This window comes from Polypterus senegalus, chromosome 5 (genome assembly GCF_016835505.1).
Source record: "Polypterus senegalus isolate Bchr_013 chromosome 5, ASM1683550v1, whole genome shotgun sequence".
NCBI classification, from domain to species: domain Eukaryota; kingdom Metazoa; phylum Chordata; class Cladistia; order Polypteriformes; family Polypteridae; genus Polypterus; species Polypterus senegalus.
Genome location: NC_053158.1, coordinates 30,680,275 through 30,695,335, shown reverse-complemented (window position 1 = coordinate 30,695,335; position 15,061 = coordinate 30,680,275). Strand labels below are relative to the sequence as shown.

Below are 15,061 nucleotides of genomic sequence, written 5' to 3'. Positions count from 1 at the left end.
AACTGCACTTGGAGACCCATCTATACCCCATAGACAGAGCAGAAGTAAAAGCTCCGTCACTACATGCTCATGATTATGTAACACGTGCCTCGAGCCTCTGTTTATTTTAAAAAATGCATCAAGAAAAAAGCCAACAGAACACGTGGCTGTGCAGGGTCATGAGGTGCTAAAAATTAAAAGAACAAACAAACTGGCTGCTCCCATAGGAAAAGGCCCGCACAAAGAGGCAGAATTCAAGGCACTGGCATCAGTACAACTGCCGAATGAATGGAATACAATTAAAAGTAGAATCAAAAAATTAACGCTTGAGGTCTGTGCAAGTCAACAGGTTTATAAATGTGAATTTCTAGATTTTGCTGTAACACTGCTTTTACTAAAAGCCTGTGGACAAATCAACAAATGGCCTCCACTAACCAGTCATTACACACAGCTAGTCTCAGAGCTGAATATTAAGACGTGAGCTGAAGACTTTCCTCAGATCTTTACATACTTAACCCGATTACCTGATGATGTACCTCGGCTCACTTTTGGTTTGCCCGAGGTATTTTGTAAGCTGCTTTGGTAAGTTATTTTCTAAATATAAAAATGTTCCTATGTAACATTCAAATAATTTTTTCCTCAAGTAAATAACTGTCAGTTAATATGCATTAATGGTCTCACCTGGAAACCACGGTTGGGATGTAAAGCTCTGATAATTTTCGTCATACACCCCAAAGTGTAGTGTCACACACATACACACCACACTGTCTGCTGCTGTGATCTCTTCTATACATGTTTTTTTCATTACACTTAGACCACTTCCTTGCTTTTAGCATATCTTGCTTTCACCAGCACTTTCTAGAACAACAATAAATAAGTTATCTTTTTATATATGAAGCAGAATGTTTGTAAAGCCAGTTGGCTGGAAAAAAAACAAACACAAAATAAATGGTTTCCAAAACGTCTTTGCATCCTTCAAAATGTATTTTCCCCTTCAAGAATTAAAAGTCAGGATAACAACTTGTAATGAGAAATAAGTTACCAAAAAAGACAAAGCTTTTTCAATTGAAACAATATTTAAGAAAAAAAAATATGCAAGACAATCTTACAACAAATTAAACAAACTTAAGTTATGCAGCACAGTAATAAAACAAAAAATTCTTAAATATTACAGAAAACGTGTGGCCCAGCTGTGTAGTATGCGTCTGGCTTTATCCTTTACTTCAAACAGAACAAGCAGGGCCTTTGGGGGGGAGAGAGAGAGGGGGGGACAGAATTAAAAGAATTAAACATACTCATTTATAGGTTAAAATAGAGATCTGGTTGCAACAATGTTAAATTTATATTATGCCATATTTGTCCATATTAGATTTTTCTTCTTTAAACAGACTGTTTTTACTTTTATGGAACAAACTTGAAAAAGCGCAGTTAAACTGTATGAAAGCTACAAGGATTTTCCATTTTGGACAGCATTATAAAGTAAAACCTTTTAACCTGAATATAAACGTTTCAAGGAGTTTCAGCACTAAATAATAAAATCCACACCCAAGTTGGTAACACCCATAAGTCATTGTCACAGTGCATATTATTTAAGTACAAAAGATGTTGCATTTTATTTGGGTTTATCTCACTGGACTTCCTCAGTGGAACCAATTTGGATTTATTCTTTGTTTGAGGTCCACACATGCATCAATCCTTGTTATTGCACAATACATGAGGACCTGGTCTTCTCCTTCCCCTTAGGAAAAGGAAAACAAGACTTGAAACAGGAATAACGCCACTACAATTTCTTCACTGTCTGCATTAATACCTCTCGGCAAATATGCGCAGGTTGGGTGCAGTACATCGTTGTATTCAATCAATTGTCTGCATACATCCATCTGCACCACAATAGAAATGCAGTGAAAGATAGTAGTCTTCAGCGTGTGGTGTCCATTTTCCAGTCAAAGGTTCAAGTTCAAAGACTGAATTAATCAAAGTGCTTAGGTACTCAGTAGATCTTCTCTATAAATCTGTATATTAACATGTATCATCTGAAAAAGAGAGGGGAAAAAAGTGATAATCATAATCAATAAAAAGTGATATTCATGAGCAATAGTCCAAAACCAAATAATGCGAGAGAAAGAGCCACACAATGACTCATTTAAAGCAAGTGTCAAGACTTCACCCAGATCATTCCAAAAGTGTTTTTTAAACAAATGTTAGGACTGAATATCTGAACACTTGAACTATACGTAAGGGGGCCATCAGAGTTGACACTATCTCAGCAACAACATGGGATTCAAAGCAGAATCTAAATCATAGATGGGCTCACACCCCGAGTCTTAATAGGCTGTCTTAGGCAATGTCTACACTACTACATTTTACTTTAAATATGTAGACATTAGTCTCAATTTTCGTCTTTAGTCCACATTACTCCGGCATATTTAGCACCAAAAAGCAGACTTTTGGAAACGCTCTCTAGAGCCGTACACTTCTAAAATGGCAGATTCAGCACTGTAATGTGAATAGGTAAAAACACAGAAATTTGAAAGTGCAAACTCTTATTTGCACTCTGTTTTATTCATACTTACTATGTAGCCCTTCCCCAATTGGATCCTGCTTGTTACAATGTCTAATTGCCCGATTAGTCACACCTCACGCAAGTGAACCGCCATATTCCAACATAGCAGACAGAGGAGTTGCTTTCCATTGTTTACATCTGAATTGATTTTTGGGCTCTTATTCAGAAAGTGGACGCCATTTGGTTGTTTCACAATAATTAAGATTAGGTATATAAGTAGGTTTCACATTTCTGTTATCATTTTAGCCCTAAAATAGTAACTTAGCAAGTGAATAAGTCCACCACCTCTTTAGTGTTAGAAAATGTAAACAAAGACAACATTTGTTAAGTTACACATCTTAGTGTTCATCAGCATTTGAATGAGAAAAAAAAGCAAAGTGAAAAAGAATTACAAGAATTAATATTAAACATTAAGGGATCACAATTTGAGGCTTACAAATTTAAATGAGTTGACAGGCCGGAATTACACACATGCAATTTTTCATCTTAACCCACGCACAGAGCCTCAACAGTTGAGAGCTCAATGATCTATCTGAACAATGTGTTTAGTTTCTGACTTCAGAGTTCATTTTCAGCCATTGTCCTCTTTTTCCAGATACTTCCCAACACAACACTACTTTGCATAAAATTAACATTTCCCTTAAATAATGCGTCAACTTGCTACATTATCTACTGAGAAATTTATGCCACACAATTACATCACTTCAATTTAATGAAACGCACTCCTGCTGGATGATTCCGATTTTAAAGAAGAAAGCAAAAAATATATACACTTGTACCAAACCACTGTACGTGAACGTGTAAGCCACAAGGTGACAGGAAACATGCTTAAAGGGCGTATCCCCTTCTCTATTAATTCTACTACCACAGCAAAAAAATAAATAAAAATAAATAAATAAGTAAATATTGCTCTGACATTGTCATCTGCATGGAATACAATTTGCTTAAGATCATGCAAATAAAACACCAGCAAATACAAGGGAACAGGTAACCATTATTTTCAAACAACCAAATTACCACAACAAAGATGACGCCAAGGGTCAAGATATTAACCTTGTGCACCTCACAGCTTGTAAGGAAAGTGTTGTTATGCAGCCTGGTAACTCTCACCTTGAATGACAAAGCCATTTATTAAACAGAGGAATGAAGGGAAGCTGGGTAGGTTGGTAGCAGAAAAGATTAATTATTAAGTAATACTAATAACCAAATGGCTTTCTGGACTACAACTTTTATGTTACTACTGCAACTGCCTAAACTGAATACTTACTAACCCAATGCCAAAAGCTGTCCTTGTATCAACTAATGACACCAAAATTATTGCACCAAAAAACTGTCAACTGGAGTCCAAGTTCATCATATATACTTATAAAGAATTGTGTTCTTCTTCTGGCAAGCAACTTAATGAGTTGAGCACTAGACAATGTCCATGGTCGATTCCTGCAGAGTATCCAGGCATACCAGAAAAGGCTCTGCCCCTCGCACCACAGTAAACAAGATTAAACTGGTTTTAGAAGGTTATGTAAATACCGAAAAATGATAAACGGATAAAACAGTGTCTTACAAACAAAAAAAAAAAAAAAAAAAAAGATCAACATTTACCAAAGAGCAGCATTAATTTAAGGGTACCCTAAATCAACTGAAATTAATGAAATCAATCTACGCAATACTCACCATGATACCACCATTTTGTTTTCTTTGGATTCTTATTACAAGTTCTTACATAAAATGAATTATCAGGTGGTCGTCTCTGTTGAAAGGAAAAAAAAAAAGAAAAACAAAAAACAGAATAATCTCTTAATGGTCATTTTACTGATAAGAACACAACCTACCCACAATGGTCAGCTCATACTCTCTACCAAGGGTATGGCTGGTGTGTCTGGCTACTGCTGTGACCTTAAAAAACATGTCCTTAAAGCATGCAGCATGGCAAATATCAAAAACAGTTGCATCAAAGTAAAAAAAGGCAGATAGGGTAATGGAAACTGTGACTCTACATTCAAAAAATTATTCAGTAAAACGCACAATAGTTTTCACTTTCAAATTTTGCACAACAATGATTTACAGGTATCCGTTTATCAGATATCAATTTACCAGTCAATCTGCACCTCTACACTTGCCAGTGGTCGTGAGCTTTAGGTAATGACCGAAGAAATGAGATTGCAGGTACAAGTAGCCAAAATGAGCTTTTTCTTCAGGGTGAAAGGGTAAAAAGCACCAACATCTGGGAGAGGCTCAGAGTAGAGCCACTTTTCTCTAAATTGAGAAGAGCCAGTTGAGGTTGTTTGGTTATCGGATACGGATGCCTCATGGAGACCTCCCTGTGGTGGTTTTATGGGCATGGCCAGCTAGGAGGAGACCTTTTTGTTTTTTAAACATTAGCTCACTTTAAAAAGATATCAGTATCCTGTGAAATAAAACAAAATGGGTAAAGTAGTTGTAATTTTATAAAATATTGGTATTTGATATATATGATGCCTGCTAAACATTTATCTTTGCATTATTTTCAAAACTTTTTTCAAATTTTATTGTATGCAAGTTAAGCTTCTGAGATGAAACTCTTAAACATACAGGAATTAAACATATGGTTCGTATAGTTAGAAAATTACTGCCACTACAGTTACATTAAGTTGTATATACTGATCAGGAGCAGGTGCCATTGCATAGTAGTGTTACCTTAAGAAGGGACCTGCTATGCTATTTTTCATCAGCCAAGATTCTCATAGGTTAACTCCAAGATGAGCACTAGCTCTTTACTGCAATACCAGTTATTCCATTTAAAAAGGTACATCAATCTTACAGAAGTGTGTAAACTTTAAATAAATATTGGATCTAAAATATCAGCTACAAACCTAAAGGCTGTAATGGCACATAAAAATATTTGGTCTTTTATCTCTAGCAATTGTTTAAATCAATTGTTCTTCTGAAAAAAACAGAGCTGTTGAAATTCAGATGCAAACAGGTCTCTAAAGAAAAAAAAGCACACACACAGAAAAATCAAAGCACCAAAATTCCTAAATAAACCAAATACATGGCACAAGGATACAAAGCATAACCTCCCTTCTCTCTCTAGTTGGTTTCAGGAAGACAGATCTCCAAAAATACTTGGTATGAAACTTTGAACTGACATCAAGAATAAACTGAATTCAAAAATGCAAGATTAGCTAACTTTTAAATATAGAAAGGCTTAGGATATTTCACATCTGATGTGTGGTTCCCTTGAGAACACAAGTTAATACATTTCCTTGGTACTTCTGTATCCTCGTTTAGGAATTTTTTTTGCCCAACAGAACCCATGCTCATTTTTGTGCCTCTTCAGATATGAAAGATGCTATATGGGATGACAGCACATGTCAGAGGTGCGTTTTTAACCAAAATTTCACAGATCATCACAAAGTTCTAATATATAAAAATAAGAAAATTATGCTTTTATGCAAAACTCTACTGTTCTTCCAACATGTCTAATTTGCAATGAAAAATTATCCACCAACAAAAAAAAACAAACAAATTTCACTTAAAAGTACAACACATTTGCAAACGAATATTCTTTAGGAGAAAGAAAAAAAAAAAAGCAGAGACAGAATTAAAAGTAAAAAATGCAACAATCAATGTCTGTATTCAGCAGCCGGATAAAATCTTCAAGTAATGTGACCGCAGCAAGTTTTGCGGTTTCTCATGAGAATGTAAAGCATGGAAAATCTTTCACGGATGGAGAATACATAAAGAGTGCTTTTTAAATTTAGCTGAACGTCTCTACTCTTGACTTCAAAAATAAAGATATTATTAAAAAAAATTAAAGACACTATCCGCAAAAACTGTTCACGACAGAATCATTAAGATGGGCAAGAGTATGACAGATCAACAGATTAATGATATAAAAATCGGCATCCGTATTTTCTTAGGCAAGTCACAAGTCATGTGATGTGTAGAAAAATCACATAAATTAGCCTTCTGGGATGGTATGTTTCTGATAAAGGTCTCCGTAAAGAATTACTGGCTTTGATTCCTCTTAAATGACCAATTCGAGATGAAGATATCTGCCACAATTTTGGAATTTTTGACTGTTAGTCAAATAGATACCACTTTATTGATGTCAATCACTACAGATAGACAAATAAAAATAAAGGCTTTGTTACCCTCTTCAAACAAAATATGGAGCACAATATTTTTACATTTCATTGTATTTATTATTCATCAAGAATGGCTATGTGCAAAGACATTTCCACTCAAAGTTGTAAAGGTGATGGATTTGAAAGTTAAAATAATCAAGCAAATAATGGCAAAAGGACTTAATCACGACAGTTTTGTGCCCTTCTCAAATAAGTAAACAGTTACTAATCCGATGAGGTGATGAAAAATGGTTACAGAAATTTTTACTTTGTTGTTAACATAATGACACATTTAAACCACCTGAATCAGAACCTATAAAGTAGAGGTAACACTGGAAATACACCTCTGGAAACCATCCTTTCCTTCGAACAACTACTTTTGTTTGCAGAAGATTTGAAAGAGAAATCTGCCACATTTCGATAAAAAAAAAAAAACCCTGGAAACTACTGTGTCATTGATAGCAAGTTTTTTCTGGCAGCTATTGCAAAAATGTAGGATTCATTTACTGGTCGCTTTGAAGATTTCAGAGATAAGTCCAATCTTTCATTCTTGACAAAACCACTTGTGGTGAATGTTAATTGAATAATTTTTTTGCCATTTCCAACAGTTGACAGAGCTCAATTTAAACTACAACTAACAGATTTCAATAAGCCATGGAACCAGATAAAATCAGTTTAAGCTGTATATGCCCTCTACAGTGCCCACTGTTACCTGTTCCATCTCTCACTAAGGCTACAGAAAAGTGCTGCTGCTGTGGAAAAAATCCACAGTCCCAGTTCTAAAGAAGGCGGACATCTCTTCACCAAATGACTATAAACCAGTTGCTCTTCCATCCCACATCATTTAGACTTTCAACTCAGTTATAAGTTCTCTTATGAAAAACCACTTGGACCCACTGCAGACTAGTGAGGGAGATGCAAATATCTCTGTTCCATTAGGCTCATTCCCATCTCAACAAAGCTGGCAGCAGTGCAAAGATTATGTTTTTGTGATCTATCGTGTGCCTTCAATGCCAGCTTACCACAGCTAAGATGTAAGCTCAGTGATATGCAGGTTAATGAGGATGTGGTGTCCTGGATTACGGACTGTGAGTCAGGCAGACAGCTCAAGGACTATGGATGTGAGTAACCACTGCAGCACCACAGGGAGCAGTCCTGTCCCAGTTTCGCTTCACCTCAGACTACAAACATAACACCAGGTCATGCCACTTGTAAAACTAATGTATTGATAAGGGAGACAAGAGGATAGGAGTAAGGCAGAGAACATTGTTTCTTGGTGCAAAGAGGCAGGCTATGGGACTCACTCTTGACCCACTGGAGGTAGGGGTAGCAGAAGAGACAAAGAAAAACTGATGACTATTATGAAGAAAGCAGCACTCCTTTCTATGACACACTAACATTGAGACCTTTCAGCCAATAAACTATTCAGAAGTAGTAGTGTGTCAAGAAACATTACTGGGGCTCTTTTATACCAAGAGCACTACCCATGTGCAATGTCTCAAAGTGACTGCTCTTTTATCTTTAGCCAAGTCAGAGGTTTTCTTCTTTTGTTGTACTACCCCAATTCTGAAAAAGTTGGTATTGCATGGAAAATGCAAATAAAAACAGAATGCAACACTTAGTAATGATCTTTAACCTGAAAACGATATAAGAATCCATTATTTAATGCTACAACTAATGAATTTTTTTTTTTTTTTTTTTAAATTAAAACTGTATTTTGATACTTGCAACAGATTCTGAAGCCTTAAGGTATGCAATATTATGGGGTCTTCATTGTCACATTTTACATTCAAAATGTGCTACACAGGGACAGGTTAGGACTGTAGGTAGGTTAGTCAGGCACCCGCACACTCTTCCTATGCTGCAATGCCGTTGTACTGCACACAGAATATGGTTTTGGATTGTTTGCTTAAGTATGCACGAGTGTCCATGGAAGAGATGTCATGATAAAGGCAATATGTGCTGCTCCAAAATCTGTTTGGACTTTTCAGCATTAAAGGTGACTTCACAAGTTCAAGTTACCTGTGCTCAGGGCACTGACAACCCTGTACCATTACAGATGCTGCCTTCTGAACTTGGAACTGGTAATAGATTGGATAGTCCTTTTCTTTTGCCTGGAGGACACAACACGCATTTTTTGCGGAAGAAAAGATTTTAAATACTGAAAGACCAACCACAATAAATGTTTCAACTGAATGATGGTCCATCCCAGATGCCTCTGATCCTAGCAAAGTTAACAAAAACAGCAGCAGTATTTGGACACTAGACATAGGAATTCCTTTTAACACAGTACAAGTGCTAAATGTACTGCATTACTTGATAAACGTTTTTCCAAAGTACTCCTGAGCCAATGCGATTACACCAGTTATTAAAGAATGATGCTTCCTAATGTGGCACCAGGGCAGGTTCCTAAGAGCTCACTTTCTACCTTGAGGTGGTATGAGCTCCACTGTGAAGCATGTTGTTGCCAGCATACTATGAGGATGCTTCTCTAAAGCAGATCCTAGAAAACGTTGGAGGGTAGAGGCTAAACTGAATGCAGTAAAATATGAAAAATCCTGGAGAAAAAGCCCGATGCCATCTGCAAGACACTTGCACCTTGGAAGAAGATTTGTGTTTCAGCAAGACGATGACCCTTGGCATGACGCCAAAGCTACACAAGAATTGCTTCAAAACAATGTTATTAATGTCCTGGAGAGGCTGAGCAAGAGTCCAGATCTTAATTCAAATGAGAATTTGTGGCTAGACTTGAGGAAAAAGCTGTTCACTCACGATCTCCACACAACCTGACAGAGCCTGAGCAGTTTGGCAAAGACGAATGGAGAAAAATGGCAAAGCCAATACAAAAAGACCTGTGCACACAGATTTAAGGTTGTAATGGCTGCCTAAGGCTCATCTATTGTCCTAAAGGGGGTGACCAATTATAATAAATTATTTTGTGTTTTACATTTGCAATTAAAATTAGGCTACTTTGCATAGATCCTCTTTCAATTTGACATTAAAGAGTCTTTCTGTTGATTAGTGTCAAAAAAAAGGCAAATCAAAACCACCGTGATTAAATGTTGTATAACAAAAATGTTTTATAGGTGCTGTATAAGTTAAGAAATGGTGATTTGAAAGAAAATATACAGTATATTTTTAAAGTTTTAATTTGCAAGCACAATACATATTTATTACATCCCAAACAGTGCACACAGAACACACCATAAAGAACAATAGTACGTGCAGCATTTATGACTTGGGATGACTTAGTATATTACATTTGGTAAAATGTTGTTCAGTTTATGTATACAAATATACCATTTTAAGACCAGGCAAGCTTTTTGCTTGCTGGAAAAGAAACTGAAGTCTTCAAAGAGAAAGGCGCCATTTATTTTCTCGGATATTAATAAAGTTGGATGGTGATTTGGAACAATTTGCAGAGTCTTCATTCTGTACATTGTGATGAGTCAGGCCCAGACAGACAGACAGACAGACAAGTACATATTCAGGCATGACCATGCAAAACACAAAGACTAAGCAAAGCTACTTAGTGTTTCACTGTGTAGTTAATCCATATTAGCACATCTTCTTTCAGGGAATCCCTTAATTTAAATTTTACTCTTTTTACCCACTTTTGGAAATCAAAATAACAAATGGTTACTGTACTTTTAGAGATTCTGCAAAAACAAAGGCTGGTAACCAAGTGCTCAGTAAAGGCTGCCATGAGCTGCAGTTAGCCGTTACTAGAGAGTGTAGTCTGTGGGAACTGACAACATTAAGAGAAGCCTGGGAGAGTAATCTCCTATTTCTAGGAAGCAGACCATAGCAACAAAAGTATGACGGAGCTAAATGAACTGTAAACAAACACCAGTACAGGAGCAGCAGATCCACTGTTTTATTCACACTCTACTGTTAGTTAAACTATATAGTGTGTACTGTATTATGGTTAATTTTGTTCTAGCGAACAAGATACGACTTAAAAGTCAGCAGGCAATATTTAGGCATGCCTGCATCCTTCCCAATGGACTACTCAGATGTATTGCAATTTTCACTACCAGAACCCCCTTCCAATCCAATTCCCTACAAATTCATCCATCAATTTTCTAAAACTTAATGTATAAATTTGGCAGGGAAAGCAACACGATTTTAATAAAAGTGGGTTCAAGACGAAATCAACATCAACCCTAGACAGGATGCTTAGCCCTCAAAAGGACACACTCATGCACACATTCACCTCAGTTCAAGAGCGTGGCCAATTAACACACTTTGAATTAGTAGAGTTATGAGAGACCGAAATTCTAATCAATGCCTTACCAATTCTCTTCTTCGTCTAAGTAGTCTGTGGTTTAAGGCACTGAAATAAACGTCTCGTGTTTTGAGATTACTGAAAGAGATATACTTATTTGTTAGGATACTGAAGGCTTTTACACCAAAACTTGACTGGAGGATTAAATCTGTATTCATTTAAAGGATATTATAGATCTAGATCAAACATTTTTGTAAATTCAAGTAAATTGTATTTAACTAAACGGGCTTGTGTATCTAAATCCTTATTGAATAAACAGTGACATCTAATACAACTTTCAATTATGTGGGAACTTTAGCCATTCCAATTTAGCCTTGAAGGTGTTTCTGCTGTAAGTAATTATAATATAAGCCCACAGACCCTTCTACGCTACTGCTTCACTCACTTTTAAACTTGCTTAGGCTAATGGCTTCTGCCCTGGACTGCTAGAACTAGTAAATGAATTTTCTTTACTGTTTATGCCAGATAAACATGAGGAGTAAATTCTGCTAAATAACTGCACTGCCAGGCTCTGTGTCCCATGTGATCATGGTAAAAAAAGCGAGGTCCACAGCTGATTGACATCTTTAAAATAAATTGTTGCAGTTGTGACTGTGTGTGGGGGGGCGTTGGAATGTGGCGAGAGCACATCCCGTGCACGATACGAGAGTGGATGGCCCTGAACTTACTGCACAGGTGCAGGATCGCCCGCGGCCCTAATAATGCTGCAGCTCTGCCACGTCCCCTCTTTTAAAAAGGGAAGCGTGAGTGCAAGGTATGAGGAAAAACAAACAAAAGAAAAGGAAAAGGGCACAGAGGGTTAAAGAATGGAAGAATAGAGGCAGGAGTGTGAAGGAGAGTGAGCGGGTGTAATGTGAGGAAGCAGGCAGACGGGTGTGAAGCCCCAGGAAGGAGCATGTGGCCAGCGCTCAGAAGACGCTCCTGTTGAGCATCCAAGTAGCAGACGTGACCATTAGGCTCAGGAGTGTTCTCACGACATGAAGAGCAAATGGGCTGGCGGCAGTGAGAGGACAGAGCGCGCGTTCGCTGGGTGGAGCCTGGAACAGCAGAGGTGGGTGACGGAGAAAGGCTTGTGGCTCCCCACAGACGCCACAGGATTGCCAATGGGGACACGGGCCAGAAGAAGAAGGGTGTCGGAGCCTGCTGGAGGACAGGGCAAGCTGAAGAGGAGTCGGATTTTTAAAGGGATATCAAGGTTCACTGGATTATACCAAAAAAAAAAAGGCACTTTCCTGCCAGTGAAAAATAGTTAACCTCCACTAACATTAGCACTTTGTTTTTATGGATTATTTATTTACATTTTGAACGAGCACTGCATTTTTTGAACATTGTTGTTTATTTTAATAAAAGCACTTGATCACTTTTCACCATCTTTTTGCTTTGTGCGTGTTTTATCCTTATCTTTCATGCTCATCCGGTTATGTTAATCAACAGTGTTGGGTTCATGAGGTTTCCAAAAGTGAAGAGGGAGCATGGAGTCAACCCGCACCATCACAGAGATCTACATCTAACTAGAGGTGGTGGTTTTAATGCCGTAAGAAGTTATAACTTGTGCTGGAGTGGACATTCTGCTAAAGAGGCCTAGTTAGTATTACTTAATAGTCAATAAAAAAGTAACTATTCTTTAATATTACACACTGCAAAACGGTACGCAAAAAAAATCATGGCTTAATTCAAGCAGAACTGGCAGGTTAACCAAAAATTACAGCAAATGACTACAAAAATCAGTCATAAAACAAAGGGTACCAACCTACTACACCACTTCCAGAACTGTAGTTTGCCGTTTTTTTATTATGCTGTATATAAGAGTGACTAGAGTTTCAATAAAAGAATGTGTTAACTCAGTGAGGTTTAGCATATATTCAGTGTGTTTAAAAGTGCTAAAAATTAAACAAGTTATCTTAATAAATAAATTAATCAGAAAATAACAGTAAAACTTTCCTGACTGAGGTATGGAAATGTAGTTATTCTTATTCAACATCAAAAAAAACTTACTGAAAAATGCTGAGATCAGTCTTTTTTTTCAGAAATTGGCAAATTTGTTTTCAATGTTGTTCTACATTTTAGACTTGTACAGTACAATGTGCATCTAAACTGGTGACATTTTAAACGCTTGCGAACAGAAATGCAACAAGAAACTTTATAGTATGTGATGCACCTAGCACTTCATTGTTTTTATATTTAAGAAATGGGATTTATTGATATTATTTACAGGTGAAGATTTACAGACAATGTTTTGCATTATTAAATTTAATCTAATAAAACCAGTTAATTTGGATGGACATTCACATATGGATCATTTGTAAAGTTCGCAGACAAAAAGGATGAGCAGCTGAACTGATTTGACTTGGTGTTAAACTTTGCTCATATGCAACATGTCTACTGCACTCTCATTTTATTTTATTACACACAAGAAAAGGCTGGCAGCTGCTGCATTATTCGCGTTTGGTTTTCCTTAACATTCATAAAAAATGAATTATAGGACTGCTATGAATCAGTTGCTCAAGAATTTTTTACAAAGCCAACTCATACTGCATCAAATTTAGACTGTATTTAAAAATGACATGTTTACCAGAACTAGTGTGGATTGTTAGAATACTGAAATGAACTTTAAAATCAAACTACATACCATAAATATCAGAGCATCAAATTTCAAACATCTAACAATTGTTGCCAGTGGGTAAAGTGTTATGTAAGCACCCACTTTGCCTTAATTTTTGTCCCTTATAATGAACTAGCAGAATACCCACGCTTTGCAGCGAAGTAGTGTGTTAAAGAAGGTACGAAAAAGAAAAGGAAAAATTTTAAAAATAACGTAACATGGTTGTTAATGTAATTGTTTTGTCATTGATATACGTGTTGTTCTCATATCTATCTATATATATCTATCTATATCTATATCTATCTATATCTATATCTATATAGGCGTAGAATTTCGAAATGAAACCTGCCCAACTTTTGTAAGTAAGCTGTAAGGAATGAAATACAAATTTCAGCCTTCTACCTACACGGGAAGTTGGAGAATTAGTGATGAGTCAGTGAGTGAGTGAGTGAGTGAGTGCTTTGCCTTTTATTAGTATAGATTGAAAATGCTTTCTGAAAAGTGTATACTGTATGCAGTGGTGACTGGCTGGTCTTACCTTTTCTTTGCAGCTGGAAAGCATGCTGATAATGCTAAGACAAACTGATTGCACTGAGAGAGCAGGAGACCAGTCTTCTGTTAAAATGGATAAACAGATGTGGCCGTTGCTATAAACATGAGGATGTACAGGTATATTGTCACCAGTGAACATTACCTGCAGTAAAAGGGGGGGAAAAAAAAAAAAAGTTAAAACAGATGATTCAAGTAGAGTGCCCTCCATAAGGTTTGGAACAAAGACATACTCTTCCTTGATTTATCCCTCTGCACCAGGTTAAAATTAAAAAATCAAACCATTCAGATGGGATTTAAGGGTAAACATTTTAGTCACACTATTTACAAATCACAACAGTTTTTATACGTAGTAATTTCAGGGCACCATGATGTTTGGGACATATTGGTGCGTATATTAAAGCGGTCATATTTAGCATTTTATTGCATACCGGTATCCCTTGCACGTAATGGCTGCTTGAACTCTGTGATTCATAGACATCACCGGGTGCTGAGGATCTTCTCTGCTGATGCTCTGCCAAATATGCTATGCAGCCATCTTCAGCTCCTGCTTGTTTTGGGGGCTAATTCCCTTCAGAGCTTATACCCTTAAGCTTTTTCTTCAGCATATGAAAGGCATTCTCATTTGGATTTCAAATTAGGTGACTGGATGGTCTATTCAAGAATTTTACATTTTTTTTAGCTTTGAAAAACTCCTGTGTTGCCTTTAGATGTTTACTTATCTTGGCAGCAACATTCATGTCTCTGGTGGCTCTTCCGATGAGGTCATTAGGCAGATTGGGACAGCATGGGGAGTCATGAGGTTGCAGGTAAGGGGGTGTGTGGTGCTCCCGATATCTCTGCAAAAGGACCAAGGTTCAAGTTTTTAAAGTTGCCAACCAGGATTCTGAGTGGTGGTGTTGTGAGGTGGTTGCAGCAACACACTGTACCAGAGCATGCTCCCCTAACCTGAACTGACCTTGCCTTAGCAATAT

General features: G+C 37.0%; 1 protein-coding gene across 3 annotated transcripts in view; it reads right to left on the bottom strand.

The window, feature by feature from the left end:
• Positions 1 to 928: 928 nt before the first annotated feature.
• ube2wb (ubiquitin conjugating enzyme E2 Wb) overlaps positions 929 to 15,061 on the bottom strand; it is a 70,982-nt gene continuing 56,849 nt past the window's right edge. For 2 of the 3 annotated variants that reach the window (XM_039754422.1, XM_039754424.1), the window contains 3 exons: positions 14,077 to 14,232; positions 4,214 to 4,289; positions 929 to 2,012 (listed from right to left, as the gene is read on the bottom strand). In XM_039754422.1, coding sequence (XP_039610356.1) covers positions 1,999 to 2,012; positions 4,214 to 4,289; positions 14,077 to 14,232 — 246 coding nt within the window. In that variant the 3' untranslated portion in view covers positions 929 to 1,998. Of the gene's footprint in view, positions 2,013 to 4,213; positions 4,290 to 10,995; positions 11,015 to 14,076; positions 14,233 to 15,061 lie in introns of those variants that run through there. The other variant, XM_039754425.1, reaches the window with a different exon arrangement.